Below are 25,573 nucleotides of genomic sequence, written 5' to 3'. Positions count from 1 at the left end.
TCTTTAGGGCTCAGCCAGCTTTGTCAGTAGTGATGCTACTGAGCCATTCTTGGTGTTGGACATTGAAGCCTCCACCCAGAGTACATTGTGCAGCCTTGCCACCTCCAAATGGTGTTCAACATGGAGGACTACTGATTCATCAGTGGTTGGGAAGGGTGGTACATGGTAATCAGCAGGAGGTTTCTTTGCCCATGCTTGATCTAATGTAATGAGACATAATGTGGTCCAGAGTCGGTGCTGAGGACTCCCAGGGCAACTGCTTCCCAACTGTACACCACTGTGCCTCCACCTTTGCTGGATCTGTTGTGCTGGTGGAACAAGGCATAACCCAGGGGTGGTGATGGTGGTGTCTGGGACATCATCTGTAAGGTATGAATCTGTGAGCATGACTGTCAGGCTGTTGCTCTCCCAATTTTGACACTAGTCCCCAGATGTTAGCAAGGAAGACTTTGCAAGGTTGACAGGGTTGAACTTACCGTTGTCATTTCCGGTGACAAAGCCAATGTTGGGTGGTCCTTCTGCTTTCGTTCCTTATAGACTTTCTACACCTGATACAACTGAGTGGCTTGCTAGGGCCATTTGAGAGGACATTTAAGAGTCAATCACATTGCAATGGGTCTGGGAGTTATATGTAGACCTGACCAGATTATGGCGGCAGATATCCTTCCCTAAGGGGCATTAGTGAACCAGATATAAAATCACCCACAATTAATTCCATCCCTTTATCAGAAGCACCCAATATTCCTTTGTGCACTTTGTCCTAAATTGTGTTTACTGTTATGGGGCTTGTAGACCGCTCCCACTAGTGACCTCTTTCCCCTATTTCTCATCTCCACCCAAACCAATTCTACATTCTGATCTCCTGAACCAAGGTCATCTCTAACTATTGCAGAAATGCCATCCCTGATCAACAGTGCTACCCCTTCATCTTTACCTAGCTTCCTATTCTTCTTGAATGTCATATACCCTTCAGTATTCAGGACCCAATCCTTGTCATCCTGCAGCCATGTTTCCGTCATGGCTATCGGATCATATGCATTTACTTCAATGTGTACTATCATTTTGTTTCCTTTGTTAAGAATGCTGTGTGCATTCAGATACAGAGCTTTTAATTTTGTCTTTTTGTTATATTTGTGACCTCTAGATTTGACTATTGGTGTATACTTAGGTTTTATCTCTCTGCCCCTTCCTGCTATTCTATGACCTTCATTTCCCATACTACTACAATGGTCTCCTGCCTCGAATCTACCCTTGATTTGCCATATCTACCCAAGATTGATTCCTCACCCACCTTATTTAGTTTACCTCCCTACCTCCTCTGCCTCCCTAGTTATGTGATTCGCAAGAATACTCGTCCCAGCACGGTTCAAATGTGGACCATCTCAATGGTACAACCTCCCCTCCCCACCCTTTCCCCAGTACTGGTGCCAGTGCCCCTCAAACTGGAATCCACTTTTCCCACGCCAGTCTTTGAGCCATGCATTCATCTCTCTAATCTTATTTGCCCTATACTAATTTGCATGTGGCTCAGATGGTAATCCAGAGATTATTACCTTTTAGGTTCTGCTTCTTAATCTGGTACCTAGCTTCTCATACTGACTATGCAGAACCTCCTTCCTTGTCCTGCCTAAGCATGAGGACCTACATGACAACTGGATCCTCCCCCTCCCACCGCAAGTTCTTCTCCAACCCTGAGCAGAGGTCCCAAACCCTGTCACTGGTTAGGCGACACAGCCTTCTGGACAGTCCCTCTTTGCTGCAGAGAACAGTGTCAATCCTCCTATACTGTCCCATACTACTACTACACCCCTGTTTGCTCCCCGCTTGAACAGCTTCCTGTACCATGATGCAATGGCCAGCCTTCTCATTCCCTTTGCAGACCTTGCTTTTGTCCACACAGGTTGTGAGCACCTCAAACTTGTTTGAAGATTGCAAAGTCTGAGGCGCCTCCACTACTCTCTTTCTGCTCAGTCCCGTTACCTGCCTCACTCAGTCACATCCTCCTGTCCTTCACTGCTGACCAAAACAGATGGCCCTATTCTCAGAGTTGTGGTCATCTTCTGGAACAAAGTGTCCAGGTATTTCTCCCCCTCCCTTATGTTGCCCACTGTCTGCAGTTCGGCTTCCAGATCAATAATCCTGATCTGGAATTCCTCTAGTTGCTTACACTTTTTGTAGACTTGTTTGTCCTGGATCGCCTCGGTGTCTAAAAGCACCCACATTCCACAATTGTAACATAACACCTTTCCTGCCATTATTCCTTGTGCTATTTAATTAACTTAGTTTAATTACTCAATTAACGTAGAATAATTTCTATGTATGCCACACCCCTTTCCACGGTGCGCCAAATTTTTACGTGACTCTAATTCGCTACTCACTCCGTCTCTGACTCACTGTGGCGTAGTTACCTATCTCCTCGCATGCCTCTTAATGATCATGCGGTTTGAAAAACTTGTCCCTTTTCTCGACCCTCTGAGTCCCTAGCTAGTTTAACTTCCTGCTGCAATAGTTAACACCACTTGAACCAACTGCTTTCAGGTGATTGACAAATAACTGGCACTACAGGCACTTCTCTACTTAAGAAGCTAACCTAACTTATTGAAGGTTAGTACTTGATTCTTAAAAGGACTTACCAGAACTTACCACATGAATGTAATTCACTACTCAGCCTCTGTCTCTTTCCGGTGTAGTTGCCTGTCTCTCTGTGCACCACAGACATGGCTAAAGGATTTGTAACCACCTTCAGTGCCAAATGGTGATCAATCTCAGCCTCTCCTGGAGGACCCCAGCATCACAGATGCCAGTCTTCAGCCACTTTGATTCACTCCACATGATACCAGGATACAGCTAAAGGCACTGGAGACTGCAAAGGCTATTGGCCCTGACAACTTTCCGATAGTAGTACTGAAGATGTGAGCTGCAAGTTCCCCTCCAAATCATGCACCATCCAGACTTGGAACTATATTGCTTTTCCTTCACTATTGCTGGGCCAAAATCTTGGAACTCCCTCCCTAACAGCACTGTGGGTGTACCTACGCCACAAAGACTGCAGCGGTACAAGGAGGCAACACACCACCATCTTCTCAAGAGCAACTATGGATGGGCAATAAATGCTTGCCTAGCCATTGATGCACATATCCCATGAACAAATTTTTTTAAAGAAAAACCATGCCTTTAGCTAACCTGTTCCAGTAGAGCTACAATATTGGCATCTACATGATAATGTGAAAAATTGCCCAGGTATCTCCTTCCTCAAAAAGCATGACAAATCCAACCCGGCCAAATACTGCCCCATTAGTCTACTCTCAATCATCAGCAAAGTGATGGAAGGTGTCCTCAACATTGCTATCAACCAGCACTTACATAGCAATGACCTCACTGATGCTTACTCAGAGTTCCTCCAAGGCTACTCAGCAACAGGCCTCATTTCAGCCTTGGTCCAAACATGGGCAAAAGAGCTAAACGCAAGAGATGAGGTGAGAGTGACTGCCCTTGACATCAATGCAACATTTAACCATGTGGCATCAAGGGGCCCTAGCAAAACCAAAGTCACTGGGAAGAGAGAAGAAAACTCTCTACTGATTGGAGTCATTCCTAGCACAAAGGAAGATGGTTGTGGGTGTTGGAGGTCAATCATCTAAGTTACAGGGTGTTGCTGCAGGAGTTCCTCAGGTAGTGTTCTAGGCCCAACCACTCATAGCTGCTTCATCAATGACCTTCATCAAAATGTCAGAAGTGGAAATGTTCACTATTGATTGTACAGTGTTCAGCACCATTTGCAACTTCTCAGATTCTGAAGCTGTTTGTGTCCATTTGCAGCAAGACCGGACAATATTCGGGCCTTGATATTCAATGGCATTGCCATCACTGAATCCCCCACTATCAACATCCTGGGGTTACCATTGACCAGAAATTGAACTGGACCAGCCATACAAATACTGCAGCTACAAGACATGTCAGAGCCTGGGAATTCTGTGGTGAATAACTCGCCTCCTAACTCCCAAAGCCTGTGCACCATCTACAAGACACAAGTCAGGAGTGTGATGAAATACTCTCTGCTTGCCTGGATGAATGTAGCTCCAACAACATTCAAGAAACTTGACACCATCCAGCGTAAAGTGGCTCACTTGATCAGTGCTTAATCCTCCTAATGTATATATTCACTCCCTGCACCACTGATGCACAGTGGCAGCAGTGTGTACCATCTACAAGATACACTGCAGTAACTCACCAAGGCTTCTTTGACAGCAATTTCCAAACTTGTGACCTCTACCACCTAGGACAAAGGCAGCAAATGCACTGGAGCATCACCACCTTCAAGTTCCCCTCCTAGCCATATACCCTCCTGACCTGGAACTATATCACTGCCTTTCCTTCACCCTCAGTGAGGTCAGAATCTTGGAACTCCCTTCCTAACAGCACTTGGGCGTACCTATACCACATGGACTGCAGATGTTCAAGAAGGCGTCTCACCACCCCTTTCTCAAAGGCGATTAGGGATGGGAAATAAATGCTAGTCTATTCTTTCCCATGAAAGAATATTTTTAAAAATTGGTCAAGTGCTTTGGGGCATCCTGAGATTATAAAAGACACTATGTAAATGCAAGCCTTTCTTAATGTATCTCCGAATTTCACGTCTTCGGCAAATTTCGTGATTATGCTTGGTATACCCAAATCTAGTTTATTAATATATTAAATAGAGCAATGGTCCTAAGGCTGCCCCTGCATACTTCTGTTCAGAATGAAAAGCAAACCGTTCACCACTACTTTCGGCTTCCTTTTCCTTATTGAGTTTCTTATTCATGCCCCTTTAATCCCATTGGCTTTAATTTTGCTAACAAGTCTACTATGTGGTTCTCTGTTAGATGCCTTTTGAAAGCCCATGTGCCCAACAACTGCATTGCCTTAATCAATCCTCACTATTCATTGAAGAACTCAACATATTCAAAGATGATTTGTCATTAACAACTGCTTACTGACTTTCATTTATAAAACTATACTTCTTCAAATTTTAATTAATATCCCAGGTTATTGTCTTGTAAGCTTCCCCACCACTGATATTAGGCTGATTGGCCTGTAATTGCCAGGTTTATCCCACTTACCATGTGCGTCTGCAATCCTCCAACACTCTATTCAGGGAGGATTGCAAGATTGTTTCCAGAGTCTTCATAATTTTCACGCTTAATTCCCTCAATAACCTACGGTGCATCCCATCTGGACTGGGTGACCTCTCTGCTTTGCAGACTGCCAATTTTTTATGTACCTCTTTATTTTCATCTCATATCGTTACTGTTTCCTCCTTTACTGCTACATGGGCAGCATTTCTTCTCTGGTAAACTGATTTATTTACTCCCGCGTGCCGAAGGTAAATCACTACATCGTTTTAATGATGTTTGCATTGCCGGAGAAAAAAATCATATTTATTCCAAATAATTTTTCTTACAATAGACACTTTGGGGAGGAGCAACCCTGTGATTAAATGATTAGGAAGGTGGATGTTTCCGGAATCTTAAGAATTTTGGAAAGCTGTACTATATATTCCTGATGTAATAACTTTGAGCTGCCAGTTATGCAAACTGGAAACAAAATGGAGCTTTTGTTTTATTTAAGCAACACGACTGATCTAAATACTGTATTTAGCAGGATGGTTATGGAAATACAAATTTTTCCCGGAAGAAGAAGAAAAATCAAGATTTTTCATACCATGGAACAGGTGAAAAGATTAGGAAAGGAGGCATATGCAAGTATTTTCTGGAAGGACGCTGTATTAGGGTACGTTTTTTGTTGTAAAACTTTTTATATGTCATGCTCTCAACCATCTAAAGTGAGCTGCTGGTATTCATCAGTTAGAGCTGTAGATTAAATGTAGTGCAGAACTTATTTCTCTTCTCCCTTCTTCCTCTCCCACCACACACCTCACCCAGCCCCCAGTTGTGATTGTAAATGTAGATTGTGGATAACCTATTCATGGTTATTACATTTAGGCCCTTTTCCAAAACAGTTCATTACAGATTAGATTTCCATTGGCGAACTCACATTCCTTGTGAACAGAAACTTCAAACTTAAAACGTGCATTGAACAGGAATTGTTGGCTGTACAATTAGCAACATACCTTTGCTGATTTGAAAACATGCTGTCCACCAGATCCTTGAAAATGCCAAGCTGTCATCTTCATTGTTTAGGCTAAAACAACTTACTTAATTTGTATGAAGTGAGTTGAATAATCATTTTATACAACACAGAATGAGGCACCTTGCCCATCACTGTAGAATAGAACTTTATACCAGAATATATAAATTTTTAGTTTATTCGTACATGGGCAGACATGCACGTAGAAGCTTGCAGAGAAGCACACACTCGTAGACCATCTGCACATACCAGATGCCCCCACATACCAGGTATTTCTATAGGTAGCACAGGTTGACAACTCTAATAGTACTATTCTAACTGATTCTTTCAAGGTGAACAAAAGTGGTCATTTAGTCTACTTTTTACACCTCAGGAAGTCTCAAACCTCAAGAAATTGCAACTTGCTGAAAAGTTTCAAGAGTATTGTATTTTCTAATACCATCAAATTTGCTTCCTTTTTACTTTGACAGGCTATTATAATGCATGTGTTTTTGATTTTTACATAGGGGGACCAATGCAGATATAGTCATGATGTAGTCATACAAAAGAAGAAGGACATCTGCAAATTCTACTTAAATGGATTTTGTACCAAAGGAGATAACTGCATTTTCATGCATGATATCCTTTTTTGCACATGTAAACATTCATTCTCCAGTGTTGGCTTTCATTAGACAATGTGTTCATGCATTGGTCCACTTCTTGGTGATATTTGTTCCGTATCTGAATAAAGCTACAGGCCCAGTACAAGAAATTGTTTAAATTGCTGCTTTTTATGAGCTGCAAGGAAAAGGTAGTTGGATTTCTGTATAGAAAATTCACGAAATCAGTGATTTCTTGATTATTCTTTGCAGTTTAGTTATAAGTATGTAATATAGTCTTTAAATGCAGAAATATTAATTCTCAGAATTACAGATCTGGAGAAATGTCTGTCTTCTTGAGCTGGTCAGTTTTAACTTATTTTAATCAAAAATTATCCTGAAAAGCCAATAACATCACAGCCATAAAAGTGATTCATGTTAGAAACAACTTCATTACTGTGGTAACCATGGACTTAAAAAAGAAAAAATGCTTCTACTTTCACAGTTGTTTCTGCACCCATTTGAATGTACCTTTAATATGTTACCCAGTTTACTTTGCCATACCATATCCTTGGGCTCCATTTGTGGTGTTTTGCATTTTTATCACTTTCTTCCTGCCCACCCCAGTTATTTTTTAAGACAATGCAAGCACAGTTTAAATCATCTAGACAAATTAAGTTAATGGGCTTTTTGAATGGTGTATTTTAAAGGTGCTGTATTGTAGTATTAAATTAATTTGTATGTACATAAATGTGGTTTGTAAAGTTACTGTTGTGAACATCTAGCTTCATAATTCATATGTTTTGGAAATAACTTTTGGTTTGGGAATTGGATTTTTTTTTAAAATTAGGTAAGTAGAAACTTGGTTGAGAAACTGGAAAACATCTAAAATGAATGCAAATCAAAAAGCCTGGGCTAATTACATTTAAAAGGTAATCTGTGTTTATTCAGTAAGGTCAGAGTTGATGGTGAGAAACAATGGATGACCCATCTTTGAGTTTTTGATAGAGCCGTGGTGTCTACGGTTATTTCGATTAGGGATTTAAATTATTCATGTAATCCCAGATTAGAAGAAGCCAAAAGCAGTCTTGTGAATATGGAGGTTTCTTGATAGAACCAAAAAATCTGGAGAGGGGCTTGTTACCTCCGTTAGAGATGTACATTCTTCATGTGGATTACAGAATCAAAGAATTGTTTTGAGGTAAAAAAATAATTAGTTTACTTTTGCTGTTTGGAGCATGCCATGTTGCCATGGAGATAGGCTGTGGAGGTTAGAGAGGTTCCTTTGTTTTAATTCACCTGGGTGTTTCTCACAAAAAAACAAGGAAGTCTTCAGTTAGCTTGGAAGTGTCAGCTTGGAATAGGCAGAGAGAAAGGAGCCATCTGCGGGACTAGGAGTATAGAGGCCATTGGGAATCAGGGATGTTCATAATTTTTAAAAGCCACTAAGTAAGTAGGCAGTGAAACCTATGCTGGAATTGAGGGAGAAATTGAAGTGAATTCCGGAGTGCTGAGGATTATCAGATCAGCCATGATCTCGTTGAATGGTGGAGTAGACTCGATGGGCCAGGAGGAGGCCATTTGGCCCATCATGTCTGCACCGGCTCTCTGAATGAGCTATTCACTTCGTGCCATTCCCCTGCCTTCTCCCTCTAACCCTGCACATTCTTCCTCTTCAGATAACAGTCTAAATCTCCTAATGCTTCAATTGAACCTCCCTCCACCACACTCTCAGGCAATGCATCCAGACCTTGATCACTCAGTGTATGAAAAAGTTTTGCCTCGTGTTGCTTTTTCTTCTTTTGCAAATTTGTGCAGGAAAAAGTTTTCCCTCATTGTTGCTTTTTCTTCTTTTGCCAGTTACTTTAAATCTGTGCTGTCTCATTATCGATCCTATCATGTGAGATCAGGTTCTCCCTATCTACTCTGTCCAGACTCCTCATGATTTGAACACCTCTATCAAATCTCCTTTCAGCCTTCTTTTCTCCAAGGAAAGCCTTCCCAGCTTCTCCAATCTGTCTTCATAATGGAAGCTCCTCATCCCTGGAACCATTTTTGTGAATCTTTCCTGCACTCTCCCAATTCCTTTACATTCTTCCTAAAGTGTGGCATCCAAAACTGGACACAATACTACAGCTGAGGGCGAACTAGTGTCTTATACAAGTTCAACGTAACCACCTTGCTCTTGTACACTATGCTGGAATTAATAAAACCCAGGGATACTATATGCTTTATTAACTGCTCTCTCAACCTATCTTGCCGCCTTCAATGATTTTTGTACCTGTACAGCCTGGTCCCTTTGCTCCTTTAGGATTGTGCACTTTATTTTGTACTGAATATCCATGTTCTTCCTGCCAAAATGAATCACTTCACATTTTTCTGCATTGAACTTCACCTGCTACCTGCCTGTCCATTCTGCTATCTTGTCTGTGTTCTTTTGAATTTCTACACCACCCTCCTCACAGTTCACAATGCTTCCAAGATTTGGTATCATCTGCAAACTTTGAAATTGTGCCCTGTACACTAAGGTCTAGGCCATTAATATATATCAGGAAAAACAAGGGTCCCAACACTGACCCCTGGGGAACTCCACTACACATTTTCTTCCAATCTGAAAAACATCCAATAAACACTACTCTTCGTTCCCTGACATACAGCCAATTCTGTATCCATATTGCTACTGTCCTGTTTATTCCATGAGCTATAACTTTGCTCTCAAGTTTGTGGTGTGGCATTGTATCAAACACCTTTTGGAAGTCGATGTGCACCACAGCAACAGCATTGCCCTCATCAGCCCTCCCTGTTACCTTTTCGAAACTTCCAGCAAGCTAGTTAAACATAATTTTCCCTTTAAAAAATCCATGCTGGCTTTCTTTAACTTGAATTTATCCATGTGACTTAATTTTGTTCCAAATTATTGTTTCTAGAATTTTCCCACTATCGAAGTTCAACTGACTAGCTTGTAGTTGCTGGGCTTATCTTTACATCCTTTTCTGAACAAGGATGTAAAGATAAGCCCTCTGCTCGCGGAAGTCTTGCTGCTTTTATGGCCCCTCTGCTTGCTGACCTCTCGCCCCGCTTCTGAGTTCTAAGAATTCTTTGCCACAGTCTTCCTTGTTCTTTTTAAATGTTCTAATTAAATGTTCCAATTAATTTAGTTATGTTCCTTAATGTATTTTTACGTGAATATCCATGTAAGTTCTACCACACAGGAGCAAAATGCTATCAAGGAGACAACTGCAAATTCTCTCATGCTCCACTTACTGAAGAAACAAGGGAGCTGCTAGACAAGGTTTGTGTAAATAGATGTGATAACATGAAATGTATCACAAATAGCCATATTGATGGCTGTATAGGGAAATGCACAATATGGTACCTTATTCAGAGATGCAAACTAGGAAGCTCCCAGGTTTGTTTGCTGTTTTGCGATGTGTTAGGTGACCTTAGCAGGTTTACCACTGGGGATGCAAAATTGACTTCAGCGTCCTTGTCAGTTTCCATTTCACTAGCCATGCAGCTTCTATGGAATGTGTGTGCATGAGAGAGACTGGGATAGTATAGGGTCAGCTGTGTTGCCTTCCGTGGTTGAGTTTTCCAAATCTTATTTTAAGATTCATTACAAATCGTCAATTAAGACAGGTCCTGGACAAAAAGAGTCTTCAATTTGTATTATCACATTGTTATGGCACAGTTGGTGGCAAATGATCTACTCAAATCCCTAAGGGAAACTTGAAACAACTGCCACAACTGTTTTGCAATTTGTATATATTTTGAGATGAGTGCCTTGAATTCAGCAGTAATAAGATGACAGGATCTTATAGGTTTCTTACAAAACAAAATTAGACTTTTATTCAATAACAAAAGATCTTAAGCACATATATAGGTTCACAAATTACTATTATGATAACTCCTAGCTCTCCTAATTAATCTAACTGCCAGTTACACCTCCGTTAAGGCAACAGTAAAACAACATAGGTTTAAACAGACCCAGGCAAAGCACACATCCTGGACAATCGAAGTCAAAATGAGTTTTTCTCAGCTTCGGTTCCTTGTAGACAGCAGCTTGAGGCTTAGGTGCTGGAGGCTTTTCACACTTGTTAGATCTTAGAAAGCTTGCCCTTACACACTGCCTTCTCTTCTTTGTACATATTTTCTCCTTTGAATGCAAATTCGCATTGTTTTACTATGTCTTTGGACTTTACCTCTAATAATAAAAATCTATCATAGTACCGATTTTACCAGTAATCTTTGGGAAAAATAAACACCGTTTCTTAACTTCTTCTGGCTAGGTGTAACATTTCACTCCCTCTTTTTAATTCAAGCTAGCCTGGTTTGTTTAAAAATGCAAATGTTCCCTTTACCTCGCATTCTAAAACTTCACCCATGTTTACCTACTTAATGTTTCAAACCTATTTTATCTTCTGATACATCAAAGCCCTCAGACCAGCTGTGTTTAATTCAATTAAGTCCCTCCGCCACACACAGACCCAGATCCCACTATTACTATACAATAAATTCCAATAACATGAAAATTATTATATCTTCCTGACAGCATGAGAACTTAAAATGCTTTTGATAAAATTAAGGGTTGGGTTTTTGTTGTGATTTTTAGATTGAGTCTTGGCCAAGTTGAAAGCTAATGCCTTTGACCATTCTGGTTGTGGCCATTTCTTATTTTTCTGTGAGGGTTATAGACTTAATAAGGAATGGTAAAGTTGTTGAATTGCCAACAATGATCTAAGAAAGTGTGTTCAGTTGTAGGTGTATTTTTCTTAACCTAGCCGACAGTGTAAATAAATTTAAGTCTTAAACTTTGAAAATTATAAGGGAACTCTTTGGGTCAGTGGGGCGGTGGAAGTAAAAAATATTCTTTTTATAAAGTAAGTCTTTATAAACCGCAGTGTTAAATTAGTAGTGCTTGCATGGCTTAATATTTTTTGTTGCAGTAATATTTGTTTTTCTTTAAAACGTGAAATGGCCTCCTCATAGTTAATCTCTGGCTGTTTGAATTTCTTTTAAGCATTACTAGTCGTGCAGAGATTGTAACATTACTTCATTGATAAGTATTATAATATTGTTTTTTGCATTTTATTAACAGGAAAGCATACTTGTACCTAAGAAGTGGTTTTTTAGATTTTGAGTTGCTTGATCTCATAAATTTTGCAAAATTGTTTATTAGACCCATGCCTGCTTGAAACTTAATATTTGTTATATTTTATCAGGTGTTGAACAATGAAAATATAAATTACGACAATAACAATGACCACAGCAATACCAATGATTTTGATAATTATGAGTATGATTATGAGTATGTGTATAACGAAGACGATGATAAACTTGAAGTGGAAGAACTTAGGAAACAAGGTATAACTCCTCTTCCAAAGCCACCACCAGGGGTTGGATTATTACCAACTCCTCCACAACCACCAAACTATCCTGGTCCAATGCCAATGGGTTCTCCTGGCAACCAGCCACAGGCAACTTCACCAGGGAGGAAGATTCCCTCTATCTTTGATATTGTTGTACAGCCAACAAGTGTCTTTGTTAACAAGATGGGACGAAGGTACGTTGATTTTAATCTTTATCTATTGGAATAAGAGCCAGTGATCAGGCATTATCTAATTAATTGAATCATATAATGGGTTACAAACTCCCTTCAAAGCAAACTGAGTTGAAAATGTACTAGTATGTGCCTACTGGAAGCATACTGCAAATCTTTTCTAGTTTGAATAGGTGATGGCAGATATACATAAAATTGCATCGTTTGTTATTTACGGACAATTGTTTGCATATGTTGGGGGCTTCCTTGTCTCCTCCCGATAATAAACTTATGTGCAATATCTAACTTGGCTCCAAGACTTGATATGGATGCCTTTACACTCCAACTAATTTCAGTGCAAAAAGATTTTGGTTCACACTGATGTTAAGCTGGTTGCAACCTACATCTGACCTAGCTCATCCTAACTGGGGAGCAAAGTGGCATGAAGCTCTGGAGGGGTGAGTCTCAGACCACTTTGTACTGGAGCCAAATAGGTCAATCCTGTATTTACATGATGTAAGTTTAGCATAGGAATAAAGTGCAAACTGCTTATTCACCCCTGTGCTAAACTTGGAAAGTCACCATAAAGTAAAAACATCAGGCTTATCTTCCAAATGGCTTGCTTGTCTTCATCTATATGTTAAGGTTTTTTGAAAATACTGTATCGATATTGACTATAAATAACATAAGAAATAGGAGCAAGAGTAGACCATTCGGCCCCTCAAGCCTGCTCCGCCATTCAATAAGACCATGGCTGATGACCTTGTGTTTCGAGTTCCACACTCTCAACTACCCCCCCATAACCTTTGATTCCCATGCCTAACAAGAATCTGTCTACCTTTGCCTTAATAGTCAATGACCCTGATCCACCACCTTCTGAGGTAGAGTTCCAAAGCCGTACAACCCTCAAAGAAAAAAATTTCTCCTCATCTCTGTCCTAAAAGGGTAACCCCTAATTTTAAAACAGTGCCCCCTACTTCTGGACTCATCCACAAGAGGAAATATCCTTTCAATACCCACTTTGTTAAGGCCGTTCAGGATCTTGAAGCAGTGTTTTGAGTTAAAATATTCAAAATGCAGACTTTGTGTTGTCCTATAAATTTGAGAATGGTCTATTGTAAAGTCATAGCTGGTTATGAAAACCATAGGAGCACTGAATTAGTTTCTCTCAAAACCTGAAGATTAGAGCTTTTTCCAACCCTCTCAACCTGTTGTTTTGTGCAGAAAATGATAGATAAAATATATTACACTATTGAACTTCATCTACCAGATTTCATTACATATTACAAAATTGATTTTAAAATGACAGTAAAGGTCCAATTCTAACAAATCTTAATAAATAATACATTACTTTAAGTTAGAACAGCAACAGTACAGTCAGTGCTGATTGAATTGTTAGATAATTTGAGAATATCAGTTTGGAGTTAGTTTTTCTCTTCATTGGAAAACAAGAAGAAATTTACACATAATTCTACTTAAGGTTTTATACTTGGGAAATCGAGCAGCTTTCCTACCCCAGTCTGTAGTTATTACAGCACTACAGAAAAATAGGCTTTCGTTCATGGGTTTGTGCTTTCCACACAAATTTTGATTACACCTATGGTTGAAAAGAGTGCTATAGTCAAACATCTGGATACAGAACAGCATTAAAGGAAAGGCAGTCTCATTTCAGCTAGAGATGATGACCTCCAAGGGAATGAGAGAAAGCAGTAACTTGCATTAAACAGATATTGTGAGGCATTCATTATAAATTTATTGACCTCTCTTATAAGGCCGGTGGTTTTTAAAAATAATTGAGCCTGGCTTAAGAGTGTGGAGTAGCAAGACTATTAAGTGGTACTTTAAATTCTCTCACTGGTTGGTTCAGAAAAAGAGATGGCATTCTACCTGTTTTTCATTAATCATTTGCTTTTTTTGTAGGCCACAGTTTTGTAACTCCCCGTCACCCCCACATCCTCCATTTGAAGAAGACCAACTACCTCCTCCACCTCAGATGTTTGGAGCAGGTCCAGAACAAAACATGATGCCTCCAGGACCCAATGGACCTCCAGAGTCTCCAGGTGGCTTTGGTCCTCCTTGTCCTCCACATAATCTGCCAGTTACACAAGGTCTACCTGGACCAGTCATGCCTCCAGGCTTACCTGGACAGCCAGTGTTACAAGGCCAACCTGGAGCACCAGTTCCTCCAGGACATCCTGGTTTACCTCTTCCACCAGGATTTCCAGGTCCACCAATAAATGCAGGACCAAATGAAGCTCCGGGTCAGATGGGATTTCAGGGACCTATGATGAACATGCCCATGGAACATCAGATACTGCCACCATCACAAAATCAGACTCATCCACAATTTGCAGTTGATGCATCTCAACAAATGCAACAAGACATTGGGTACCAGCAAGACATCGCATACCAACAAATCCAAAATCCAGTGGACTTCTATAACTCTTACTATTCACAGAAAGTAGTGCATAATTTGGAGCAAGAAAACCATATGGGAGGTACGGCATTAACTTATTTGGAGATACTGCTTAAAGGAACAGTATGTCGTGTTTACAATAACCATTGTTCAGACAGAATCGACTTCAAAATTTGTTTTCACGTTTTTAAACTGGCCTTCAACTAAAACTAACAAGGTTTCCGCTTTACGGTTGGGCCAAACATTCCCACTATCTGCTGACGTAATAAACAGCTTCAAGTAACTAAAAGGTAATGGTTCACACTGTTGAACCATACTTCATGGCATTAGAGAAAGGAATAGAAAGTTATGCTGATAGGTTTAGATGAAATGTAAGGGAGGCCAGTGTGAAGCATAAAAGACCAACATGGACTAGTTGAGCCAAACTGCTTTACATTCTATGTCATTAATTTTTTTTTTTGTAGTTAACAATGCCTAATTTTATGTGCAGACAAAGCTCTTTCAGTATTGCAGTAAGATGTTTTAAACTAATTTATTATTTGTTCTAGATTGTGCATTGTGGAGCCATGCAAGAAAGGCTTCTTGCTTGTAATTCCCCAGGTGGTGAACTATGAGCCTTTACTGGGCTTTTGCATTCCAACCAAATGTGTAGGCAAACAGTTTAACTCGGGCAAGTCTCACATATCGCCTAACACAAATTATGACGTGATAAATGCCTGAAAATGGTTTCTTGCCTATAACTTGGGCAGAAAGACAAAGTAGAACTTAATCTGAACATTATAATACAATAAAATTGAATGGCAAAAGATGTGTTTATTTCAGAAAAATATAAATAAGGCAGGTAGGTATGTAGTTTCCTTGAAGTACCTTATTTGTGACCTATTAGTAGTGTCTTACTGGCTTAAGAAGCAATTTTTCTTTGCATTTTTAAAAAATATGCAGATGGAGTATCAAATTTGGCATCTGAGCAGAGAGATCATCAGTCTTACTTGGCTACAGACGATTCGAGAGATAGCGACACAGAATCTGATGCCAGCAGTTCAGCAGGCCGTAAACCTACTGTTACTGTTCCAGACTTCCTTCCAGCCAAACAAAAAGCTCTGTTTCTAAGAATTAAGCAGAAGCAACAGGAAGAGGGAGGATCGGACAACAACCAGTCACAGTTGCTGCAGAACAGAGATGAAGGTTGGTCTAAAAATTGCTGTTAATTTGATTGAATCTGTCATTGAATGGTGATTACTCTCTTGTATTTCCTAACTAGGATGTATTTCTTTTTATTTGATGGACTAATTTTTCTCTTTCTGTCCTGAAGACTCCAACTGTTGTTGGAGTTTGGGCACTTGACAGCCATCATGTCCCTAACTAAGTGATCAATCCTTGTTTATTTATCTAGCTACAGAGTATTGGCAGACTGGAGGCAATGCAGCCAAGCTGAATTCTTCCTGTTTATTCAGTCATTACATAGAAATAGCTGCAATTGGCTCCATTGGCCTCACCAATATTTTTGCACTTTTGGCTACAGGCAGTTAATATTATCATCTTGTCTTAAAATCCAATTAGCCTTTTTAGTGATAAATATGCACAGTATTTGTTTACATTTTTTTGCAAAAATATTGTTTATTTATAAAATATCTGAAATAATATTACATTTTGTGAAGAGTAACACAGCAAGGGAATGCACAATGAATGGTAGGGCCCTGGGAAGTACAGAGCATCACAGGGACCTCAGTGTACATGTCCATGGATCCCTGAAGGCAGCAGCACAGGTATATAAGGTAGTTAAGAAGGCATATGGGATACTTGCCTTTATTAGCCGAGGCATAGAATATAAGAGCAGTGAGGTTATGTTGGAGCTGTATAAAATGCTAGTTGGGCCACAGCTGAAGTGCAGTTCTGATCGTCACCCAATAGTGATTGCACTGTAAAGGATGAAGAGGAGATTCACCAGGATGTTGCCTGGGCTGGAGTGTTTCAACTATGAAGAGAGACTGGATAGCCTAGGGTTGTTTTATTTGGAGCAGAGAAGGCTGAGGGGGGGAACCTGATAGAGGTATACAAAATTATGAGGGGCATAGATAGGGTAGATAGAAAGAAACTTTTCCCCTTAGCGGAGGTGTTAATAACTGGGGGTATAGGTTTAATGTAAGGGGCAGGAGGTTTAGAGGGGGTTTGAGGAAAGATTTTTCACCCAAAGGGTGGTTGGAATCTGGAACGCACTGCCTGATGGGGTGATAGAGGCAGGAACCCTCACAACATTTAAGAAGTATTTAGATGAGCAATTGAAATGCCTTAGCATCAAGGGCTATGGGTCAAGTGGTAGAAAATGGGATTAGATGCTGGTATGGACATGATGGGCCAAATGGCCTGCTTCTGTGCTGTATAACTATGACTGTGGCCCTATAAAAAGATTTCAAAATGGCTATCACAAAAAGTGCAATAACATTCAAGTTGTCCACTTGGATCATGTTGCACCGAGGTCCTTCAATACAGTCAAAGGAACATTACAGCATTTCAAAATGATCATAACAGACAGTTAGTGCATTGGTATTTAAGTTGTCTGCATAGATCATGTTGCAGTCTGAGGTGCTCCAATACAATTGTGATACACATAATATTCACTGCATACATTCAGTATGAGTCATACAGCCAGAGGAGTCTATATAATTCCCAGCCCCTCAGTTTACCAAGGCTGGAAGGCTATAGACAGTGACCTCTTCCCATTGAGCCTTTGCGGCAGCTGTGCCAAGCTTCTTTGCATCCCTCAACACATAGTCCTGGATCTTGGAATGTGCTAGTCTGCAACAGTCGGTCGGGACAGCTCTCTGCACTGGAAGACCAACAAGTTTCGGGCAGACCAAAGAGTGTCTTTCAACAATTTGATGATCCTCCAGCTACAGTTGATGTTTGTCTTGGAGTATGTCCCTGAGAACAGCCCGTAGAGCACAGAGTCCTGTGTCACGGAACTGCTCTGGATGAACCTCGACAAAAATCATTGCATCTATCTCCAGACCTTCTTTGCAAAGGCACATTCCACAAGGAGGTGGACAATGGTCTCTTCCCCACCACAGCCATCTCAAGGGCAGCATGTGGAGAGGTGAGACTCCTGGAGTGTAGGTGTAGGAAGGATCTGACAGGGAGGGCCTTTCTCGCCACCAGCCAAGCAAGCTACAGCAGTTGTTTACAGGTTATTTCTTCATGTATGATTTTGCTAAGTGACGCTTATTCCATGGTTGCTTTGTGATCCAATGTTCAAAGGGTTCCTCTTGAACTCATTTTAACCACGGTTAGTAAATGGAACTGTGTATCAAACCATCCTGAAGTTGTAGGTCTTCCAGATTCCCATTACCAATTTTCTGCGCTGCTTTGTATACTTCTCGTTGAATGAATGTGAAAGAATGTTAATGACTTAGATTGTGTATGGGTGATCTTTTTTCTTTGAAAGAGTTTCAGTACACACTGTTCCCTCCCTGCCTATTACTTGATTCTCTTTCCAACCTGGCATGGAACTACTCAGTGAACTTGCCGCTAGGTTTCATTGCGCTTGCCATTACTTAGTTCCATCTCTGAGCACATTAATATAGTGGTCCTCAACAATACTTTGCCAGCAAGCTTGAGGAGGGACATCTCAATGAGGCACAAATGATTAAAGAAGAGTGTCCCAGGCATTTTTCACTATTGTATCAAGTTGCATCCATACATACAGCACTAAAAGAAACCAGCAAAGAGGTAGTAGAGGCACCATTATATACTTAGAAAATTTCATTAGAGATCGATACAGCGCCAGAGGATTTGAAGGACTGTTTATATCCCTGTATTTAAAATGGGAGATAGAATAATTTCAGTTAGTTTATTGTCAATGGTAGGAAAAATAATGGAACCTTAAGAGTAAAATTACAAAATGTCTAAAAACTGAAAACATAATTAAGAATAGCCAACATGGATTTCAAGAAGATAAAAACAAAAAACTGCGGATGCTGGAAATCCAAAACAAAAACAGAATTACCTGGAAAAACTCAGCAGGTCTGGCAGCATCGGCGGAGAAGAAAAGAGTTGACGTTTCGAGTCCTCGAGCCCTTTTTTCCAGGTAATTCTGTTTTTGTTTTGGATTTCAAGAAGGAAGTTCAAACCTTACCAACCTCCTTCAAGTCTTTGAAGAAGCAACAGAGTACACGAGGGTAATGCAACAGATGTAATAAGGCACTGCAAGGATGCAGCTATCAGCAACACTAAAATAGAATCCATATGGATAGAAATAAAAAATAAAGTAACAATCTCACTAATATTGTAGTCCACAGATCAACTAATAGTGTAAGGAAAGTGGAGGAAGAATATGCATACAAATTAGGGAATTGAGTGAAAGGCATCGAATAACAATCATGGGGCTTTCAACTACTCTGATATTGATTGAACTAAAAAGGTAGGTAATGGGGATAAGGGGGTGGAGTTCTTACAATGTGTAGAGGACTCATTTCTAACCTAAGATGTAAAAAGCCCAACAAGGGAAAATGTACTCTTGAATGTAGTAATTCGGAATGAACTAGAGCTGGTATGAGAAGTAAAAGTAAGGGAACATTGGGCACAAGTGACCATAATATAATACGCTTCAAGATGATGACGGAGAAGGGAATAAGTGTGATGAAAACCAGAGTAATAGATTGGAGAAGAGCTGATTTTGAGGGGTTGAGGATAGATCTTTGGAATATAAAATGGGCAACAATATAGGCAAACGACAGTGGAGAACATGATGGGAAACATTTAAGACTGTGTTCAACAGAGTGCAGGAAAAATATATTTGGCTAAAACAAAAGAACAAAACTAGTGGGACTCCATGAATAAATAAAGACAGAAAGGAAAGAGGCATACATTAAGTATATAGACAGCGGAGGGCATGAATAAGAGAGAATATGAAGAGATGAGAGAAGTCAAAACAATTAGGAAGGCAAGGAGGAACTATGAAATTAAACTAATCAAGAAACATAAAACAAAACAGTAAAATGTTTTACAGGCATCAGTAAAAAGGCTGTGATGTAACTAAGACCATGAAGAAATAAGATAATACCACAGGTAATGATCGAGCGATGGCTGAAATATTACATTATTTTATTTTGTTTATAAGAGAGAGCAAGTAGACGTGACAATATTGAAAGATGAGATAAGCAATGTGATAAGTTCACTTAAAATTGAATAAGAGGGATGTATTGAATAAACAAATCAAACTTGAAGGATAAAGCAAAAAGCTAAATACTGTAGATGCTGGAAATCTAAAATAAAAACTGGAAATGCACAGAAGGTTAGGCAGCATCTGTGGAGAAAGAAACAGTGTTAACATTTCAGGTCTGTAACTTTACATCAGGGACATTAACTCTCTCTCTCCACATATGCTGCCTGATCTGCTGAGTATTCTTGGCATTTTCTGTTTTTATTTCAGAGGATAAAACCACCAATCCAGAGGGATTATATTGTGTATTTTAAGATAATCTCTGGAAGAGATAGCAGAGGCATTACTACATACATTTAATAGCTCATTAGAAAAAGGTGCAGTGCCAGAGAGATAGCTAATGTAATTTTTATATTTAAGAAGGCGGGCAGAATATTTCCAAGAAATAATAGACTTGGAAGCTTAATATTGGTGGCATGAAAAAGTAATGGAATCCCTACTAAAGAAGAGAATAGAAAAACATTTAGAAACAAAAAATTAATAATGAATAGTTAACGTGGATTTCAAAAGGGAAAATTCTGCTTGACCAACCTTACTGAATTTTTTTGAGGAGATAGCAGAGTAGACAATGGTAATTCGTTAGACAATCTAGATAAAGTACATCTAAGGCCTTCTATATGGTGCGCCATTATAGATTAATGAATAAGGTCAGAGAATGTGGAGTCGGAATAAGTGACAGAATGGATTGCTAGCTGGCTTCTTCAGAGTGGCAGGATGTGAGAAGTGCTGTTCCACAAGGTTCAATACTCAGACCACTGCTGTTCAAAATTTTGGCTTTGGAATCAAAAATTTGTGGATGACACCAAATTTGGGGCATGTGGCCAGTGGTGAAGAAGACCACAGAAAGTTACAGGAGGGCATTAATAAACTTGCAGAATGGGCAAATAATTGACAAATGGAAGTTCCACACACAGATGTGAGATACATTTTGGTAGAATGAATAGGGAGGTCAATTATTACTTGGAAGGTGTAGGTTTAGGGGTAGAGGAACAAAGGGGGTTCTGGAGTATGATCATAAAATATATCACTAAAAGTTGCACTACAGGTTCGGAAGGCCATAAAAATAACTAACCAAGCAGAGGTAGAATTGAAAGTAGGTAAGTTATGCTAAATCTGTATCGAACCTTGTTTAGACTGCACTTAAGTACTTTGTGCATTCCTGAGCCATTTTATAAAACAGATGTAGAGGCACTGGAAAGGGTGCAGAGATTTACATGGATGATACTGAAATGTATGCGTGCATGTATCAGGAAAGGATTGATGGGTTAGATCTATTTTTACTTGAAAAAGGAAGGCTGAGGGATCACCTAAAACAGGTCTTCAAAATTACTAAAGGCTTTGTTGGAGTGGATGCAGAGAATGTTTCCTCTTGTGGGGAAGAGCACAACTAGAGGACATCAATATAAGATAGCCACCAAGAAATCCAGTAAGGAATTTAAAAAATCTTTAATCCAAAGAGTGGTAAGAACTTGGAACTTGGTACTACAGTGAGTGGTTGAAGCAAATAATATAGATGTATTGAAGGGGAAACTTGACAAGCATTTGAAGGAGAAGGTAGTAGAGGGTTGCCATGGTAGATTGCAAAGAGGAAAGGTGGGAGAAGGCTGAAGTGGGGCATAAACGACTGGTTGGGTCGAATGGTCTGTTTCTGTGCCATATATCTTATGTAATCCTATGTAGACATAGAAAAGATGATCTCACTTGTGGGGGTCATGGGGTGGATCAAAACTGAGGGCTGTGAATGCAAGATTATTGCTCATAAAGCCAATTAGTAATTGAGGGGAAACTTTACCCAGAGAATAATTAGAATGAGGAACATACTACCATATAGAGCAGTGAAGGTTAATTGCACAGATGCCTTTAAGGGAGAGTAAAAGAAAGAATAGAAGAGTACGCAAAGGAGCCAAATGGTCTATTTCTGTGTTGTGAATTCTGGGTAATTAGTGAATTGCTCAATTTACTAGATGATGATGGACTTGGATGAGACTATGACAGCTTGCTTCATGGTGCCACGTTGTGGTCAGAGCTCGAAACTACAACAGTTACAGAGCAAAATTGAATGGGAAATGTTGACACAAAGTAATGAGTAAAAACGGTGACAACCAGTGTTTGTGCACACAAGATATGCGCCTAGAGAACAATTTAGTAATGTGTAGATAGAATTATGATCTGTTAACGCTGTAACTCAATATAATCTACCGTTTTATCCTTTAGGTTGATTTTAACCCATAGTTTTAGTTAAAAGGTGAACTTGGTCTCATTTTGTGTAATGGGATGTTTGTAATAATCAGTTTGAGGTCACTTAGACAGCTGCAGAACTGCTCACCTAGAAGTGTTTAGCACGATCTGTATGTTTTGTACATCAAAATTATATATGCATTCTTTGCCTTTAGTGGCCGATTGGATCTATAAGAAACATTTTTCTTCATTATTTTTAAACCAAAAGAGCAATATTCAGGTCACCCTCAGTTATGATTGCCTTTTGTGCTAATAACTTTCTGATGATGCTGAGTTATGTCCCTTCTTTACTATGCAGCCCAACTCAGCGGTAACTGGTTTAACACTGCCTAAACTTATTTTACTATAACCCTTCATTTGATTCCATTACCATGGCAACAGCATTTATGATTAAATTATACAGTTGAATACTACCTGTATCATGCTGCTTCTATTGACTGTATCTAAAGCAGCATAAGTGAAGTCTTTGGCAGCAAGTTGTCCTCAAAGTATGATGCATGGCACTGGAAGGGAAAGCATTATTCACATTTGCACACCACCTGATTATGGTAATGCTACTTACTTAAAGTCAGTGTTTATATTTAACTCGTAGAACTTTTGTTAATATTTTCAGATGAGACTGTAAATTGGTATTCTAGTGATGAAGAGGAAGATGGTAGCAGTGTAAAATCAATACTGAAAACTCTTAAGAAACAAAGTGAAACCATGAAAAGCCAGCAGCCTCCTGTAACTGAACAAACATCTTACACATATATGGACCCCAGACTTGTAAAAGAAAAACCCCCCGAAAACAAACCTTCAGATCTTCGCTTAAGAGCTGACTTACGACAAGGCACAGCTGGAGAAGTCAAAAAACCTCCAGAAATGGTCTCTGCTGATCCAAGGTTAGCAAGAGATCCCAGAAAGATGAAAGTACATGAGAATGCCGGTGTAGGCCTTTCTGTTAGTGAAAGCCCTAAACATGATCCTCATCCTATCCCAAACAATAAGCAGCAAGGACTCGATGATGACGAAGAGACAGAACGAGAACTGAGGGAGAAACCAGCCATAATACCTTTAGATACAATACCTGGTGTGACCTTACGGGATCCACGCTGTCAGCTGAAGCAGTTCAGCCATATCAAGATGGACATCACCCTCTCTAAACCTCACTTTGCAAAACTTGTTGTTTGGACTCCTGAGGACCTCCTTCCACTGCCGTTGCCAAAGCCAGACCCAGTGTCTTCAATAAACTTACCTCTCCCTCCATTAATAGCTAATCAACGGCTGAATAGAGCTCTGAGTATTATAAGTGACCCTCGTCAAACTGATCCACGGCTATCTTTGCGGTCGAAGGAGAATAACACAATGAAAACGGAAAAGAACGCCGATTCAAGGGTTTCTTCTGACAGACCTTTAGACCCACGATTGCAAAAGTCATCGAATCCTAGATTGCAGAAAAGCAGCAGCACAGATACCACTTCAAGAGAGTCCCACATTGCACGAGCAGATCCTCGCTTATCAAAATTAAGTAGTGGTTCTACGCAAGTGTCAGGAGTGACTGTTAAGATGGATCAGACACTCCCCCCATACGCTCCCAAGCTCTCTGCAAGTGGCATTGGACTTGGGTCCCCCAGCACGTTGCTCAGTGGCATCAGTCTCTATGACCCAAGGACCCAAACTTCACAAAGTTTAGTGACGTCCGTTTTAACTACGCAAGCAGATTCCTCTAGGGAAGGAGAGCAAGTAAAGAAACTTTTTGTACCAAAAAATCCCACAAAGTCAGAAAATGTTCTGTGTGACTCAGCACTAACATATAAATCTTCATTGGTGCAAGAAGGTAGTATTACAGAGAATGCAACTGATCTTGGTGCAGAAAAGTCAGATAGTTACAGACCACAGCTAAAGCCTGAAGCATCCCAGGCAACTGCTACTTCTGCACCTGCAGTGCATAATCTGCCAATCCAGGCTTTAGCTGGTCTAATTAGACCACAGTACAGTGACCCAAGACAAACTAAACATTCTGGACCTCCTAGTCAAGTGGATGAAGAGGATTTAAACAGTAAAAAGGATAAGAAACCACTGAAAGAAATGTTCAAGACTTTTGATCCAACAGCATCACCTTTCTGTTAGCACCCATCGAAAGACTGGTGTTCAGTCTGTACATTGTAGCTTGTCCTGGTTCTTTAACTTATTTGGCTTGTTGGTAGTGGTTTATTTATTTTTTACTATGTACAGTCTGTTTAACTGTTCAAAGAAATGCATGCAGTGGCACACGCAGACTGTATGACTAATTTTCTTTTGGTCTGAGTATGTAAGAACTACATTTTGAATGAATAATTTTTTATGGTAATAGAAATATATATATATATATATGTATAGAGAGAATATACCTGTGACCACATTTAAATTTTCTTCCCGGTGAAGTCATTGTTTTTCCGTGTACTGAAATTGCTGAAATCGCATTCTAAGTTATTTCCTGCTTGGGTATTGTGTGATTATGTATTATTGAAGTAGTACACTGAAAAACTATATTGTTTTTAGTACTTTCAAGTAACTACTTTTTGTTTTGAGAGCTAATCTTAAAAAGAAAAATAACTGCCACTTTTATATTGTACAGTTTCAATAATATCACTCCAATGGTATACTTAGTCATGGTCCTAACTAGTTTTTGAGTTTCATTGTTAATCAATGCTGTCATGCGTGCACTGCAGTTTTGTTTTAAATTAGTTGCTTTAATTTTTTGTCGCAATCAAGTGTGGAACCATTTGCAGTTAGACACTGTCCATAGATATTGCACTGTACAATTTGTTAATGTATTTCAAAAATTATGTTTTTTGTTTAGCAAATGTAACAGCTGATTATCAGTTTTTGAATTGGTAAATCAACCAGAATCATGACATGATTTACTGAAGATCAATGTATACAATGTATAAAGCATTTATTGTGAAAACCTTTTTGTTTTGTCTAGAATAAGTCTGAAATCTAGTGAACTACTGCTTATCCATTTAACATAAGGAACTAGTGGTGGATTATTGTGCATTAATAAAAGTTTCTGAACTTGTTCTTTACGTACGATACCGTATTTTCATATTGAGCTACTGAGAGTTAGCTTTATAAAGAAAACCTAATGTAAAAGCTTTTTGTACAAATGTATTAAACTCTTTTAATGTATATTTTATATGTATGCTGTAATTTTTAGTTATTTACACAATCCTGCATATAATACTTCAGCCTGACTGCAGTTATTTTAATTTGGGGTTTCTATACATAAACATTAAGGTTTAAAAAACTACTTTAAAATGGAAAAATACATGATATGCAAAGAAAATTAGAGTAACATCCTCAGGAACCAAATTGAGATATTGAATTGAGTAGTAAATTAAAGATTGTATTATGCTTATATATACAAAATCAAATAGACTTATACATACCTACTGTACCCACCCAGTTGTGACATTCTGCAATGATGAAGC

The 25,573-nt window shown here is 39.4% G+C and overlaps 1 protein-coding gene across 5 annotated transcripts in view; it reads left to right on the top strand.

Moving 5' to 3' along the window:
- The window catches only part of LOC121277840 (zinc finger CCCH domain-containing protein 6), a 55,427-nt gene extending 30,156 nt beyond the window's left edge, over positions 1-25,271 (top strand). For 4 of the 5 annotated variants that reach the window (XM_041187522.1, XM_041187519.1, XM_041187520.1 and 1 more), the window contains 7 exons: positions 5,641-5,772; positions 6,636-6,747; positions 9,890-9,999; positions 11,930-12,270; positions 14,167-14,744; positions 15,605-15,847; positions 22,732-25,271. In XM_041187522.1, the coding sequence (XP_041043456.1) occupies positions 5,641-5,772; positions 6,636-6,747; positions 9,890-9,999; positions 11,930-12,270; positions 14,167-14,744; positions 15,605-15,847; positions 22,732-24,230 (3,015 nt within the window). In that variant the 3' untranslated portion in view covers positions 24,231-25,271. The remainder of the gene's footprint in view (positions 1-5,640; positions 5,773-6,635; positions 6,748-9,889; positions 10,000-11,929; positions 12,271-14,166; positions 14,745-15,604; positions 15,848-22,731) is intronic. The other variant, XM_041187521.1, reaches the window with a different exon arrangement.
- The last annotated feature ends 302 nt before the right edge of the window (positions 25,272-25,573 follow it).

This window comes from Carcharodon carcharias, chromosome 5 (genome assembly GCF_017639515.1).
Source record: "Carcharodon carcharias isolate sCarCar2 chromosome 5, sCarCar2.pri, whole genome shotgun sequence".
Taxonomy (NCBI): domain Eukaryota; kingdom Metazoa; phylum Chordata; class Chondrichthyes; order Lamniformes; family Lamnidae; genus Carcharodon; species Carcharodon carcharias.
Note: the sequence above shows the minus strand (reverse complement) of the source record. Positions and strands in the feature narration are given on the sequence as shown.